Raw genomic sequence first — 16,923 nt, forward strand, 5'->3', positions numbered from 1 at the left:
CCAAGCGGATTCTCGATCTTAAAGGAAATTTTTTTTTTTTTTTTGCTCGGGACAAGGAAGTCACAGAAGCAGAAAAATCTGATTTTCCCCTTTTTTTTTTTTTTTTTTTTAAATTATTTTTTTTATTGGGTCTAATCTTGAATTTAAAACTTTTTCAACTTTTTTTCCTGGCTGACATTTTTGCCTTTAGCTCCTCTCTCTCTCTGTTTTATTTTTATTTTTCCTCTTTTTTTTTTTTTTTTTTTTTTAAATATTTTTAGTGTTCCAGTACAAAGAGTTATGACGAAACGCCGTCACATCTCCGTCATAAATCAAGGAAAAGGGCAAAAAAAAAAGGGAAAAAAAGAAAAAAAAAAGAAAAAAAACTCATTTATCTACCAAAGATACCAAAACATTCTCCCGGCATCTTTCAAACATCTGCTGCCTTCGCTCCGCGCCCCTCCAAGAAAAGCGAGAAGTGCCCCAAAAAAAAAAAAAAAATTAAAATAATAATTTTTAAAAAATCCCCAGATTTCCAGAGAATTCACAAAAAAAAAAAAAAAAAAATTTCGCAGCTTGAGGAAAATCAGCGTCCGTTTAAAGCGAAAATAAAGGGCGGAAAAAAATCGGAATTAAGTTGCTTGGAAAGAGAAAAAAATGAAAAAATTTTGATTTTTCTCCCTCTCCGGAGTTGGGGATGGGAGCGAGGAAAGTTTTGAGGAATTTCTTGCGGAATACCCGAATTTTTTAAAGGAATAGAATGGAAAAAAACCCGAATTTATTTTTTTTTATTTTTAAATCCTGTGATGGAGAGGGGGATTTAGGAAAGGATTTAGGAAAAGCTGGGTGGGAGAAGCCACGAGCGGCTTTTTAATGTCAATTTTTTAATTTTTTTTTTAAAATTGAATTTCGTGCGGGAATAATTTAATGTTATCGCCACGTTTTTAATTGCCCCCTTTAATTATTATAATTATGTGTCACTCGCAATAAGGAGCGTCCTTCGCGACGAGTCGCAGGCGAGGAGCACGAAATTCCTCAACTGCCTTGGGGGGAAAAAAAAATAAATAAATTAAAAATAAATAAATTAAAAAAAGAAGAAAAATAGAGAGAAAATTTAAAAAAAAAAAAGTTTAAAAAGGGGGAAAAAGGGGGAAAAAAAGGAGAAAAAAAGGGGGAAAAAAGAGGATTTTTTTTTTTTAAAGACTGGAAAAAGGAGGAAGGCAGGAAAAAAAAAAAAAAGAGGCGGAAATGAAAAGGAAATTAATGGATTGGCAAAGTTTTTCCTCCCCCCCCCCCAAAATTTTTGGGAGTTTTTGATCCCCCAAAATTCCCCGCGGGTCAAGGAAAAAACGCGCAGCTCAAGAGAGGAAGAGGAAAATCCTAAAAATCAACCTGGAATTTTTTTTTTTTTGGGGTTTTATTTTCCTTTTTCTCGCTCATTTTTCCTTTCAGGATTTTTTGGTTTTGTTTTGTTTTTTGGGGTTTTTTTTTCCCCCCCTCTCCTTTCTCCAGAATTAAAGGTGCGAGCTCCAAGAGAAGCGAAGGAAATCTCGATTTTTTTTTTTTTTTTTCCTGACGGAACAAGAAACCCAAAAAAGAAAAAAAAAACAAAAAATTTTCACTTCTTCAACTCCGGGCACCCACAGAGACCTCGAGGCCACCCCAAAAATCTTCATCCCAAACTTCTCCGCGCCAGAATCCCAAAGATTTTTCCCTCAAAAAAAAATCCCCCAAAAAATTCAGCGAACTCAGGACCGCGGATGGGAAAAGCCGGACCCGCCCAGGACGCGCAGACCCCACCACGATTTTTTAAAATAAAAAAATAAAATTTTTTTTTTTTTTTTAAATTTTTTTTCGTTTTTAAAGCGACAGACCCGAAGCGACGCAGAACGGATCGAGACGCCGGGGATTAATTTTAATTTTTTTTTTTAATTTTTTTTTTTTTTTTTTTTTTTTGGAAGGGGAACCGGACACCCCCCCCAAAAAAAAAATAAAAATAAACGTTGTGATATCGCGACACGGCCGGCAGGTGGCGCGCTCCGCCCAGGCGGGGGGGAAAAGCCGTGGCCGAGATGGAATTTTTTTTTTTTCTTTAAATTATTTATTTTTTTTTTCTTTTTTTCTTTTTTTTTTTTTATTTTTGGGGGGTGGGAGGTGGGGGAAACCAACGAGTCCGGGGCCTAAAAGCGAGCTCGGGGCTCTCGTCATTTATTTGCGGAGCGCGGAGCGTGAATTCGCTCTTGAGGTCATGGGCGAGAATTTACGAGTGGTCAACAAAAAGCACGTGACTGCCAAAACGCGCACCCCTCCCCCCCCCCCCCCCAACCCCCACCCCTCCCCCACCCCCACCCCCACCCCCACCCCCCCCCTCCTCATATTTGGCCGTGGATCGCAAAAAAAGCCGAGTACAGTGCGTGGCTATAATTCATTAATACATCATAAATCCTGCGAGCGCGGGGGGTTACGGCCACAAATCAAAAAAACAAAAAAATAAAAAAGAGAGAGGAAAAAAAAAAAAAATAGAGAGACAGAGACAGAGAGAGAAAAAAAAAATAACTCCCCCCTCCCCAAAAAAAAAAAAAAAAAAGGACAAAACCTCTCCCCCCACCGCCAAAAAAAAAAAAAAAAAAAAAAAAAGAGAGAAAAAAAAAAATCACCCGAATGAGCTCGTACTTTGTAAACTCGTTCTCAGGGCGCTTCCCCGATGGCCCCGACTATTATGGGGCCGGCAGTTCTGTGAGCGGCTCCTATCGCGACACGGGCGGCGCCACCAGCACCAGCACCGCCACCACCGCCATGCACTCCGGCTCCTACGGCTCCTACGGCTACAACGGCATCGACCTGAGCCTGGGCCGAGCCCCCGCGCACTGCGCGCCGCGGAGCCCCCGCGCTCCCTTCGCCAGCCCGGCCCCGCACGGAGCCCTGGGGCCGCCGGGCTCCGGCTGCTCTTTATCCTCTCCTCCTCCTCCTCCTCCTCCTCCTCCTCCTCCTCCTGCTCATCCTCCTCCTCATCCTCCTCATGCCGGCGATTCCAAAGCGGCCGCGGTGGTGGCGGAGCCGGCGGCGGCCGCCGGGGACTGCGCGGGTTTCGCGGAGAGCGGAGGCGAGCGGGGCGCGGCGCAGGCTGAGCCTATCGCGACATCCACGGCGGCGGCGGAACCGCAGATATTCCCTTGGATGAGGAAACTTCACATTAGCCATGGTACGGCTACTTCTCCTTCTTCTCCTTTTTTTTTTTAATTTATTTATATTTTTTTTCCTATTTTTATTGTCGATTTTTTCCCCCTCCCCGCGTCCTTTTTTCCTCTCCGTTCCTCGCTAATTTCCCCTCTTTTTTTTTTTTTTTTTTAAATTATTTTTTTTTATTTTATTATTTATTTTCTCCCCCCCCCTCCTCCTCTTGTCCCCTCGCCCTCTCTCCTCTCCCTTTTATTCCTTTGATGGGAATCGCAGCTTTTTTTTTTTCTTTTTTTTTTTTTTTTATTGCTTTTGTATTTCTCGCTCCGAAGGCGCCTGGGAAAAGGTTGGGGGGGTTGGGGGTGGGAATCGCTCTCTGCGATTTTATTTTATTTCACTTTCGCTCTCCTCGCCCCTTAACCCGCCGCTTTTCTTTAAAAAAAAAAATTTATTATTATTATTATTTATTATTTTAAAAGTTTTTCCGCGGACGGTGGGAGAAGGTGAATTGAAAATTCGAGGGGAGGGCGCGTTCCCGGCCGTGGGGAGGGTGGAAAATTGAGAATTAAAACGGAATTATCGGCGCAGATGGGGCTCGCACCTCGCGGGGGATTTTATTTTTTTCACCATCTACCCTCGACAAAACCCCCTAAAAAAAATCACAGGGAAAGAAAAAATAAAATAAAAATATAAAATAAATATAAAATAAATATAAAATAAATATAAAAGAAATATAAAAGAAATATAAAATAAATATAAATCACCTCCTCCCGACCTCATCTCTGCTCAATTCCCGATTTTCTGCTGGGGCGCTAAACCTGCCCAGAGCCGCGGGAACACCCAGGAGGGAGCGGAAAATAATAATAATAATAATAAAATAAATAATAATAAATAATAATAATAATAATAAATAAAAAAAAAGAGGACAGAGATTCCCAGACCTCTCTCGGCCGGGAAAATTTATGGATCTCGAGTCAGGTCCGGAGGGGCCAAGTCTTGGGGGGATTTTACACGTGCGTGAAAGGGGAGGGTGGAAAAAAAAAAAAAAAACAACAAAACAACAAAAAAGGAGAGAGGAGGGAGGGTGGAAATGTTGTAATTTGGGGGGGAAATAACAGCTTAAAAAAAAAAAAAAGAGAAAAAAAAGCAGCAGCGCGAAAAATCGGCTTAAAAATCCGAATAATCGATAAAAAATACTTTAAAAAGAGTAAAAAAAGAGGGGAAAAATAGGAAAAAATAGGGAAAAATAGGGAAAAATAGGGGGAAAAAATGGGAAAAAAATGGAAAAAAAAATGGGAAAAAAATTCCAACTCGGCGCTGTTGTTATCCAGACATGACTGGACCGGACGGGAAGAGGGCGAGGACAGCGTACACCAGGTACCAGACGCTGGAATTGGAGAAGGAATTTCATTTCAATCGGTACCTGACGAGGAGGAGGAGGATCGAGATCGCCCACGCGCTCTGCCTGAGCGAGCGCCAGATCAAAATCTGGTTCCAGAACCGCCGCATGAAATGGAAAAAGGATAATAAACTGAAAAGTATGAGTTTGGCCTCGGCGGGCAGCGCGTTTCAGCAGTGAGAAGTTTAAAAAAAAAAATTTAAAGAGAAAATTTTTGGAAAAAAAAAATCAATATATTGTCCGGGAGAGAGAGGGGAGCAACAAGGAAAAAAAGTAAAAGTTAAAAAAAATTTAAAAAAAATCAATATATTGTCCGGGAGAGAGAGAGAGAGAAAGGGGAGCAACAAGGAAAAAAAAAAATTAAAAAAAAATTTTAAAAAAATCAATATATTGTCCGGGAGAGAGGAGCAACAAGGAAAAAAAGTAAAAATTAGAAAAAAAAAAAAAATTCAATATATTGTCCGGGAGAGAGAGAGAGAGAGAGAGAGAGAGAAGCAACAAGGAAAAAAAAAAATTAAAAAAAAATTCAATATATCGTCCGGGAGAGAGAGAGAGAGAGAGGAGAACAACAAAAAAAAGATAAAAATTGAAAAAAAAATTCTCCAGGAAAAAGAGAGAGAGAGGAGAACAAGAAGAAAAAAAAGATAAAAATTCAAAAAGAAAAAAAAAAATTAAAATATTCTCCAGGAGAGAGAGAGAGAGAGGAGAACAAGAAGAAAAAAAAGATAAAAATTAAAAAAAAAAAAATTAAAAAAAAAAAAATCCTCCAGGAGACAGAGAGAGAGAGAGAAAGGAGAAAAACAACAACAAAAAGATTAAAAAAAAAAAAAAAAAAAAAAGCCAGAAGAAGGTGATGATGATGATGAGGATGAAGAAGAAGAAAAAGATTTAACAACCCAAAAAAAAAAAAAAAAAGAAAAAAAAGTGGATAATAACAATGAAATAAATGAATAATCTGAATTTCGGAGCTCTGTACAGCGAGGCACCTTCTTGTTGGCATCTGGTTGATTTATTCTAAAAAAAAAAAACCAAAAAAAACCCCCAAAATAACAAAAAAAAAATTAAAATAAAAAAACCCCAAACCCGGCTCGTGTTGGTTTTCCCAGCACTGAGCTCGTGGCGTTTTTTAGTTCGTGTTGTTAAATTTTTTTTTTTTTTTTAAAGAGAGAGAGAAAAAAAAAAAAAAAAGGAAAGAAAAAAAAAAATTTTTAATTAAATTTTAATTTCCAGCTGCTCCTCCTGCTCTCGGTGTTCTCCTCGGTGTTTGTGTCTCTTGATGCTTTTTTGGGAAATTGTGTTTTGTGATCTTTTCAATGTTTTAACTTATTTATAAATCCAGAACTGATCCGCGCCTTTATTTGTTGGGATTTTCTCTTTTTTTTTTTTTTTTTTTCCCCTCACCACCCCTCTCTCCCTTATATTTTTATTTTTTATTTTTTAATTATTTTTAGTTTCTCGCTTTTGAGGTGAGTTCATCTCTACCTAAGCGAAAATCGGGGGTTGCTGAAAAAAAAAAAAAAATAATAAAAATGAAATGAAAAAAAAGTCTTTAAAAAGATGAACAAAAAATGGGAAAAACAGGGGGGAAAAAAAGCAAAAAAAAAAAAGCAAAAAAAAGCAAAAAAAAAGCAAAAAAAAAGCCAAAAAAAGCCAAAAAAAGCAAAAAAAAAGCAACTCTGTATCTTTCTGTCTTAAAATTCTCCAGTCTGTGTTTTAATCCAAACTCCAGGCCGGGATTTCTAATCCCAGCCTAAAAATTCCGAGAGGTGGGGTGAAGAAAAAAAAAAAAAAAATTATAATAATTAAAAAAAAAAAAAAAAAAAAGGAAGAAAATCTCGATAAAGCGGGAAGGAATTGACGCTGGAGCGCTCTGGATATTTGTAAATATTAGAAATATTTCATAGGAGTAGCGGGCAGAGTGAATGCGATGTTCTGTGTTTAAAAAAAAATAAAATTAATTAATAATAATAATAATAATAATAATAATAATGGCATTTGTCACGTCTGGTAGTTCTCGGCCGTTAAAAAAAAAAAACCAACAAAAAAAATACAAAAAAAAAATTTAAAAAAAAGCTTTTTTTTGTATTTGTTTGTAGCTTTACTCCAATTCCAATAAACGTTTTTTTTTCCCCCGACTCTCCAAGGCTCCCGGTGGCATTTTCAAATTTCAACCTCCCCCTTTTCCCCCCAAAAATATAAAATAAAATAAAATAAAATAAAATAAAATAAAATAAAATAAACTCCGAAATTCGTCAAAGCCCGGCACCTCCTCAACCTCTCCCGGGCAGCAGAAACGGCGCAGAAATTGCAGAGAAATTGCAGAGAAATTGCAGAAAAATTGCAGAGAAATGGCGCAGAAATTCACAGAAATTGCAGAGAAATCGCGCAAAAAAATCGCGCAGAAATCGCGCAGAAAACCGCACGGAAACGGCGCAGAAATCGCTCGTAAATCGCTCAAAAACCGCTCGTAAATCGCCTAAAATTGCCCGAAATCGCCTGAAATCGCTCGTAAATCGCCTGAAATCGCTCATAAATCGCCTGAAATTGCCTAAAATCGCTCATAAATCGCTCAAAATCGCTGAAAATCGCTGAAAAATCGCCTAAAATCGCTCATAAATCGCTCAAAATCGCTGAAAAATCGCCTAAAATTGCTCATAAATCGCTCAAAATCGCTCAAAATCGCTGAAAAATCGCCTAAAATTGCTCATAAATCGCTCAAAAATCGCCTGAAATCGCTCCAAAATTGCCTAAAATCGCCTAAAATCGCTCATAAATCGCTCGTAAATCGCTCATAAATCGCTCATAAATCGCTCGAAATCGCCCCAAAATCGCCTAAAAATCGTCCGAAATCGCTCCTAAATCGTCCGAAATCGCTCCTAAATCGTCCGAAATCGCTCCTAAATCGTCCGAAATTGCTCAAAATCGTCCGAAATTGCTGAAAATCGCCCGAATTCGCCCCAAAATCTCCCCAATCTCAGCCCTCCCCCCCCCCCCCCCCAGCTCCGTCACCCCCAAACCCGCCGGGATTCGCCCCAAAATCCCCCCAGGAGGTTTCGAAGCCGCTCCCGACGCTTTTTTTAAAAAATAAAATTTTTTTATAATTTTTATTATTTTTTTAATTTTTTTCCCCTCCCCTCGTTCTCTTGCCGGTTTGCCGAGAGTTTCGGGGAATGTTCGGCCGGGAAGAGACAGAGAGAGGAAAGGGGAAAAAAATAAAATAAAATAAAATAAAAGAATTCCAATAAATTTGTCAAAAATCACATTTGAAACGGCAGAGGCGGCAAAGCCCGCGCCTAAACTCAAAGCACGAAGATAAATCCGATTTTTCTGCGCCCAAAGCCGAGTTTTTATTAAGATCACGAAGATAAACCCGATTTTCCCGTGCCCAAAGCCGAGATTTTATTAAAACACGAAGATAAATCCGATTTTTTCTTCGCCCAAAGCCGAGTTTTTATTAAGAACACCGAGATAAATCCGATTTTTCTGCGCTCAAAGCCGAGTTTTTATTAAGAGCGCGGACATAAATCTGATTTTTCTGCGCCCAAAGCCGGGCTCTGCTGTTCGTGCCGGGTTTAGCAAAGCCCGGTTTAAGCAGGGAAATCTCAATTTCTGTCACCGCACAATTTAACTCCGGCAAATTCACCGCTCGGCTGGGCCGGGGAGCCGGGCTTAAAATTCCGCTTAAAATTCCGCTTAAAACTCAGCTTAAAACTCAGCTTAAAACTCATTTTAAAACCGAGTTCATAACTCAGCTTAAAGGTCGGTTTAAAACTCGGCTTTAAACAACTCGGATTAAAACTCAGCTTAAAACTCAGTTTAAAACTCAGTTTAAAACTCAGTTTAAAACTCAGTTCAAAACTCAGTTCAAAGCTCAGTTTAAAGCTCAGTTTAAAGCTCAGTTTACACCTCAGTTTAAAGCTCGGTTTACAACTCATCTTAAATCTCGGTTTACAACTCGGCTTAAAACTCGGTTTAAAACAACTCAGCTTAAAATTCATCTTAAAGCTCGGCTCAAAACTCAGTTGAAAACTCGGTTTAAAACTCGGTTTACAACTCAGCTTAAATCTCGGTTTAAAACAACTGGGCTTAAAATTCATCTCAAATCTCGGTTTAAAACTCGGTTTGAAAGTCAGTTTAAAGCTGGGTTTCAATCTCGGTTTGAATCTCGGTTTTAAGCTCGGTTTTAAGCTCGGTTTAAAGTCGCTCGGGGTTTTAGGCGCGCCAAGGAAAGTTTGAGCTCGGAACTTACCAAACTTAATCTGGGCTCTCCTTTAAGGGGTTGGGAGAGGGAGGAGAGGACGGGGCTGGAACGTCCCAAAAAACGTTGGCTCCATTTTTTATTTTTATTTTTTTTCCCCTTTTGGATTAATTATTATTAATTTTTTTTTTTAATAGTAATTTTTAGATTTTTTGGTATTTTTTTTTCTATAGGAATAAGTAAATAAATGAGTAAATAAAGAAGTAAAGAAGTAAATAAATAAATAAATAAATATAGAAATCAATGTATAAGGAAATAAAGAGATAAAGAAATAGAGAGATAAAGAAAGAAATAGAAATAAATAAAGAAATAAAGAAATAGAGAAATAAATAGAGAAATAAATAGATAAAGAAATAGATAGAGAAATAAATAAAGAAATAAAGAAAGAAATAGATAAAGAAATACATAAAGAAATAAATAAAAATAAATAAATAAATAGAGAAATAAATAAATAAATAAAATAAAGAAAGAAAGAAAGAAAGAAAGAAAGAAAGAAAGAAAGAAAGAAAAAAAGAAAGAAGGAAATAAATAAATAAGTATAGAAAGAAATAAATAGAAAAAGAAATAAATAGATAAAGAAAGCAGGAAATATAGAAAGAAATAAATATATATATAAAGAAATAAATATCTATATAAAGAAATAAATAGATAAATAAATAGAAAGAGAAAATAGATAAAGAAATAAATATAAAAATAAATAAATAAATAAATAAATAAATAAAGACATAAATATACATAAATAAATAAATATACATAAATAAATATACAGAAATAAATAAATACAGAAATAAATAAATACAGAAATAAATAAATATAGAAATAAATAAAGAAATAAATAAATATAGAAATAAGTAAAGAAATAAATAAATATAGAAATAAACAAATAAATAAATAAATAAATATCTCTATCTACCTATAGATATATAATTTTTTTTTTTTAAAAAAAAAAGGCACTTTTTTACTTTAAAAAAAAAAATAAAAATAAAAAGTCAAATGTGTGCAAAGGGGCCGTGGGGGATGTCCGGAGAGCTTTGGGGGATTTCGTGGGGAAGTTGGGGGCTAAAAACGAGCCCGGCTGGGCCTGAGCCCCCCATTGGCTGCCGCGGGTCACGTGGGCTCCATAAAGTGAAGTTTTATGGTTTGGGGGATTTGACACCGGCCCGGGCATGGCAAAGCCCGGAGAGCCCGGAGAGAAAAATAGAAAATAATAATAATAATGAAAATAAAATAAAAATAAAAATTAAAAAAAAGGAAAAAAGGGGAAAAAGGGAAAAAAGGAAAAAAAAGGGAAAAAAAAGGAAAAAAATGAAAAAAAAATGAAAGAAAAAAGAAAAAAAAAGAAAAAAAAAAGGGAAGAAAAATGAAAAAAAAATGAAAGAAAAAAGAAAAAAAAGAAAAAAAAAGAAAAAAAAGGGAAAAAAAAGAAAAAAGGAAAAAAGGGAAAAAAAGAAAAAAAGAAAAAAAGAAAAAAAGAAAAAAAAGAAAAAAAAGAAAAAAATAAAAAAAGGAAAAAAAAGGGAAAAAAGAAAAATAAAAGAAAAATAAAAGAAAAAAAAGGAAAAAAGGGAAAAAAAGGGGAAAAAAAAGGAAAAAAAATGAAAAAAAGGAAAAAAATGAAAGAAAAATGAAAGAAAAAAGAAAAAAAAAAAGGGGAAAAAAAAGAAAAAAAGGGGGAAAAAAAGAAAAAAAGGGGAAAAAAAGAAAAAAAAGGAAAAAAAAAGAAAAAAGAAAAAAAAAGAAAAAATGAAAAAAAAGAAAAATAAAAGAAAAATAAAAGAAAAAAAGAAAAAAGGAAAAAGAAAAGAAAAAAAAAGAAAAAAAGAAAAAAAAAGAAAAAAAGAAAAAAAAAGAAAAATGAAGAAAAAAAGAAAAAAAGGAAAAAAAAAAGAAAAAAAGAAAGAAAAGAAAAAAAGAAAAAAAAAGGGTTTTTGAAATGAAATATGAAATAAAGTGAGTTTATGGGATTTGAAAAGAAAATGAAGCGGGTAGTAGAAGCAGCAAAAAAAAATTCAAATTAAAAAAATCAGATTTAAAAGAATTGGAGGTAAAAAAAATTCGGATTAAAAAAAAATCGGATTAAAAAATCTGATTAAGAAAATTCGAATTAAAAAAATTATTCTAATTTAAAAAAGTAAGCTAAAAAGTTCAACTTAAAAAAATTCAACTTAAAAAAATTCAGCTTAAAAAACCATTTCAAATTTAAAAAAAATCTAATTAAAAAAATTCTAATAAAAAAAGTGGAATTAAAAAAAATTCAAATAAAAAAATTCAAATAAAAAAATTCAAATAAAAAAATTCAAATAAAAAATTCAAATAAAAAAATTCAAATAAAAAAAATTCCACTGAAAAAATTCAAATGAAAAAAAAATAAAATTTAAAAAATCAAATTTTAAAAAAATTCAAATAAAAAATTCCAATTAAAAAAATTTCAAATCAAAAAAATTCCAATTAAAAAAAATTCAAATGAAAAAAAATTCAAATTAAAAAAAAATTCAAATTAAAAAAAACCGAATTGAATTGAATTGAATTCAGTTTAATTTAATTTAATTTAATTTAATTTTTTGGCAGAAGGGTCTTCAGTGCCTGGAAGTGATTCTGGAATATTATTTGTTCTATAAAGAAAAAAAAATTAAATTAATTAATTCTGGGTTTTGGGGAGGTTTTAAACCAAATTTTGGCTTGGAGTTGATTCCAGCACAAAATCCCAGGCCCGACAGGGAAAAAAGTGGGAAAAGGGAGGAAAAAATGGGAAAAAATTTGGTAAAAAATTGAATTTTTCTGTTCTATCCTTACCTGGAAGCTTGAAAATGGGAAGGAAAAATGGGAAAAATTTGGTAAAAATTCAATTTTTTAGTTCCATTCTGGCCTGGTGGGGATTCGAGTGTGGAAAAGGAGGAAAAAAAATGGAAAAATTTGGGTAAAAATTCAAATTTTTTGCTCTATTCTTGCCTGGCAGTGTGGAAATGGGAGGAAAAAATGGGAAAAATTTGGTAAAAATTGAATTTTCCTGTTCTATCCTGGCCTGGTGGGGATCTGAGTGTGGAAATGGGAGGAAAAAAATGAAAAAAATTTGGTAAAAATTCAAATTTTTTGCTCTATTCTTTCCTGGCTGTGTGGAAATGGGAAGGAAAAATGGGAAAAATTTGGTAAAAATTGAATTTTTCTGTTCTATCCTTACCTGGAAATGTGGAAAAGGAGGAAAAATGGGAAAATTTGGGTAAAAATTCAAATTTTCTGTTCTATCCTTCCCTGGAAGTGTAAAAATGGGAAGGAAAAATGGGAAAAATTCAGTGAAAATTCAAATTTTTTTGCTCTATTCTTCCCTGGCTGTGTGGAAATGGGAGGAAAAAATGGGAAAATTTTGGTTAAAAATTGAATTTTCCTGTTCTATCCTGGCCTGGTGGGGATCCGAGTGTGGAAAACGAGGGAAAAAAAGGAAAAATTTGGTAAAATTTGAATTTTTCTGCTCCATCCTTCCCTGGCAGTGATTTGAGTGTGGAAAACGAGGAAAAAAAATGGAAAAATTTGGGTAAAAATTCAAATTTTTTTGCTCTATTCTTCCCTGGCAGTGTGGAAATGGGAGAAAAAAATGGAAAAATTTGGTAAAAATTGAATTTTTCTGTTCTATCCTGGCCTGGCAGGTGGCCCCGGGGGATTTTGAGGTGACTCTGGGAATTTTTGGGGTTTTTTTTTTTGGGGGGGGGGGAATGGGAAAAGGGAAGATGGGAAGTGGGAAATTGGGGGGAAATAATAATAATTAAAAAAAAATTGAAAAAAACCCAAAAAGCACAAAAAAAAAACCCCCAAAAAATAACCAAAAAACCCTAAAAAAACCCCAAAAAATCCCACAAAAAACCCCAAAAAAGCTCAAAAAAAAGGGAAAAAAACACAAAAAAACCAACAAAAAAATTTCCACAAAAACCCCAAACCAAACCCAAAAAAAACCCCAAAAAAACCCCAAAAAACAAAAGAAAAAAATAGAGGAAAAAATCCCCAAATTCCAAGGTTGTTGTGGGGTTTTTTTGTTTGTTTTTTGGGTATTTTTTTATTTTTTGATTTTTTTGGGGTTTTTTTTTGGGTTTCTTTGGGGTTTTTTTTGTGTTTTTTGGGGTTTCTTTGGATTTTTTGGGGTGTTTTGGGGTTTTTTTTGGTTTTTTGGGGTGGTTCTTTGGATTTTTTTTGGTTTTTTTTTAGTGAGGAAATTATCTTTTTTTTAATTTTTTTTTATTATTTTTTCTCTTTTTTTTAAAAAAAATTATTATTTTTTCTCTTTTTTTTTTTTTTTTTTTTTAATCCCCCCAAAATTTGGGGAAATTTAGGATTTTTAATTTATTTGGGATTTTTTTTAAATTTTTTTTTCTTTTTTTTTCTTAATTCCCAAATCTGAGCAGGAAATTTTGGGATGTGCCCCGACCCCAAAAATTTCCTATTCCCAAAATTTCCTGTTCCCCCTCTCGTGGATTATCCATCCCCTCATCCCAAAAAAATTCAAATTTTTTGGGATATTCCTCACCAGATTTTCCATCCAAACCCACTCGCACCGCAGGAGACACAAATTGGGGATTTTTTGGGTTTTTTTTTAAAAAAAAAAATTTAATATTTAAAATCGTCATTTCTGGTCTGTGGCCGCAGCAAAATTGGGGTGAAATAAAAGCAAATTTTGGGATTTTCCAGTGGGATTTTAATTTATGGGATTTTTATTGATGGGATTTTTATTGATGGGATTTTTATTTATGGGAATTTTATTGATGGGATTTTATTTATGGGATTTTATTTCTGGGATTTTTATTTAAGGGATTTTAATTTATGGGATTTTTATTTAAGGGATTTTTATTTATGGGAATTTTATTTATGAGATTTTTATTTAAGGGATTTTAATTTATGGGATTTTTATTTATGGGAATAAAAATCAGTGGGGTTTTGGCTTTGGGATTTTTTAGTGGGATTTTCCAATGGGATTTTTAACTTTGGGATTTTCCAATGGGATTTGCAGTGGATTTTTATATTTAGGATTTTTTTAGTGGTGTTTTCCAATGGGTTTTTATATTTGGGATTTTTTTCCAGTGGATTTTTAGCCATGGGATTTTTCAATGGGATTTTCCAATGGGATTTGCAGTGGATTTTTAGATTTGGGATTTTTTTGGTGGGGTTTTCCAATTGGGGTTTTTAGATTTGGAATCTTTTTTTCAGTGGGATTTTCCAATGGGATTTTCAGTGGGTTTTTAACTTTGGGATTTTCCAATGGGATTTTTCAGTGGGATTTTATATTTGGGATTTTTCAGTGGGATTTGCAGCTATGGGATTTTTAATGGAATTTTCCAATGGGATTTTTGGCTCTGGGATTTTCCAGTGGGAATTTTAGGTTTGGGATTTTTCCAATTGGGTTTTTAACTTTGGGATTTTCCAATGGGATTTTTAGCCATGGGATTTTCCAATGGGATTTTTAACTTTGGGATTTTTTTGCTATGGGATTTTTTAGTGAAGTTTTCCAATGGGATTTTTAGTTTTTGGGATTTTTCGGTGGGGTTTTCAGCAATGGGATTTTTAATGGAGTTTTCCAATGGGATTTTTAGCTTTGGGATTTTTTTGCTATGGGATTTTTTAGTGAAGATTTCCAATGGGATTTTCCAATGGGATTTTTAGCCATGGGATTTTTCGGTGGGGTTTTCAGCAATGGGATTTTTAATGGAGTTTTCCAATTGGGATTTTTAGCCATGGGATTTTCCAATGGGATTTTTCAGTGGATTTTTAGCCATGGGATTTTTCAGTGAAGTTTTCCAATGGGATTTTTACCTTTGGGATTTTCAGTTATGGGATTTTTTGGATGGAGTTTTCCAATGGGATTTTTAGCTTTAGGGTTTTCCAATAAGATTTTTAGCCATGGGATTTTCCAATGGGATTTTCAGTGGATTTTTAACTTTGGGATTTTTCAGTGGATTTTTAGCCATGGGATTTTTAATGGAGTTTTCCATTGGGATTTTTAACTTTGGGATTTTCCAATGGGATTTTTAGCCATGGGATTTTTCAGTGGGATTTTCAGCAATGGGATTTTTAATGGAGTTTTCCAATGGGATTTTTACCTTTGGGATTTTCCAAGGGGGTTTTCAGCTTTGGGATTTTTTTTTCAGTGGAATTTAATCTGTGGGATTTTTAGTGGATTTTTCCAACGGGGTTTTTGTCTGTAGGATTTCAAGTGGATTTTGATCTGGGGCATTTTTTTAGTGGGGTTTTCAGCCATGGGGTTTTTAATGGATTTTTCCAATGGGATTTTTTATCTTTAGGGATTTCCAATGGGTTTTTTAGCCATGGGATTTTCCAAGGGGATTTTCAGTGGATTTTTAGCTTTGGGATTTTTTTAGCGAAGTTTTCCAATGGGATTTTTAGCCATGGGATTTTCCAGTGGGATTTTCAGCAATGGGATTTTTAATGGAGTTTTCCAATGGGATTTTTAACTATGGGATTTTTTTGTTATGGGATTTTTTAGTGAAGTTTTCCAATGGGGTTTTTAGTTTTGGGATTTTTTCGGTGGGGTTTTCAGCAATGGGATTTTTAATGGAGTTTTTATCCATGGGGTTTTCCAGTGGATTTCTATCTGAGGGATTTTCCAATGGGGTTCTCAGCTTTGGGATTTTTCAGTGGATTTTTAGCTGTGGGATTTTTAAGTGAAGTTTTCCAATGGGATTTTTATCCGTGGGATTTTTTCAGTGGATTTCTATCTATGGGATTTTTTAAGTGGAGATTTTATCCAATGGGATTTTCCAATGGATTTCTGTCCATGGGATTTTTTTAATGGATTTCTATCTATGGGATTTTTTAATGGATTTTTATCCATGGGATTTTCCAACGGATTTCTATTTATGGGATTTTTCAGTGGAGGTTTTATCCATGGGATTTTTCAGAGGATTTTTAGCTGTGGGATTTTTTTAGCGAAGTTTTCCAATGGGATTTTTATCCGTGGGATTTTCCAGTCGATTTCTATCCGTGGGATTTTCCAACGGAGTTCTTAGCAATGGGATTTTTTAAATGGATTTTTATCTATGGGATGTTTCTAATGGAGATTTTAGCTGTGGGATTTTCCAGTGGATTTTGATCTCTAGGATTTCAAGCGGATTTTTAGCTGTGGGATTTTTTAGTGAAGTTTTCCAGTGGGATTTTTATCCATGGGATTTTCCAATGGGGTCCTTAGCAATGGGATTTTTTTTAGTGGATTTCTATCCACGGGATTTTTTCAGTGGAGATTTTATCCATGGGATTTTTCGGTGGATTTCCACTATGGGATTTTTTTTTTAGTGGAGATTTTATCCATGGGATTTTCCAGTGGATTTTTATCCATGGGATTTTCCAGTGGGGTTTTATCTGAGGGATTTTCCAATGGGGTTCTCAGCTTTGGGATTTTTCAGAGGATTTTTACCTGTGGGATTTCTTTAGTGAAGTTTTCCAATGGGTTTTTTATCCGTGGGATTTTCCAGTTGATTTCTATCCACGGGATTTTTTTAGTGGATTTCTGTCTATGGGATTTTTTTCATGGATTTGTAGCCATGGGGATTTTTCAGTGGATTTTTACCTGTGGAATTTTTTAGTGAAGTTTTCCAGTGGAGATTTTATCCGTGGGATTTTCAGTGTATTTTTAGCCTCGGGGTTTTCCAATGGGGTTCTTAGTTTTGGGGTTTTCCAATGGGATTTTTTAGCTGTGGGATTTTCCAACGGGATTTTGATCCATGGGATTTTTTTAGTGGAGATTTTACCCATGGGATTTTCCAATGGGGTTCTTAGCAATGGGATTTTTTCAGTGGATTTTAATCTATAGAATTTTTTTTTTTAATGGAGATTTTAGCTGTGGGGTTTTCCAGTGGATTTCTATCTGAGGGATTTTCCAATGGGGTTCTTAGTTTTGGGATTTTTCAGCGGATTTTTACCTGTGGGATTTTTTAGAGAAGTTTGCCAATGGGATTTTTATCCATGGGATTTTCCAGTCGGTTTTATATCCATGGGATTTTTTAAGTGGAGATTTTATCCAATGGGATTTTCCAATGGATTTCTATCTATGGGATTTTTTAATGGATTTTTATCCATGGGATTTTCCAGTGGATTTTTAGCTGTGGGATTTTTT

The 16,923-nt window shown here is 34.5% G+C and overlaps 1 protein-coding gene across 1 annotated transcript; it reads left to right on the forward strand.

The window, feature by feature from the left end:
- Positions 1 to 2,640: 2,640 nt before the first annotated feature.
- Positions 2,641 to 4,803, forward strand: HOXB5 (homeobox B5). Its single transcript, XM_088179475.1, has 3 exons — positions 2,641 to 2,923; positions 3,017 to 3,181; positions 4,488 to 4,803. Exons 1-3 carry the CDS (start codon positions 2,641 to 2,643, stop codon positions 4,733 to 4,735), a joined length of 696 nt encoding a protein of 231 aa, XP_088035601.1. The 3' UTR covers positions 4,736 to 4,803.
- The last annotated feature ends 12,120 nt before the right edge of the window (positions 4,804 to 16,923 follow it).

Source organism: Sturnus vulgaris, chromosome 27 (genome assembly GCF_052056855.1).
Source record: "Sturnus vulgaris isolate bStuVul1 chromosome 27, bStuVul1.hap1, whole genome shotgun sequence".
Taxonomy (NCBI): Eukaryota; Metazoa; Chordata; class Aves; order Passeriformes; family Sturnidae; genus Sturnus; species Sturnus vulgaris.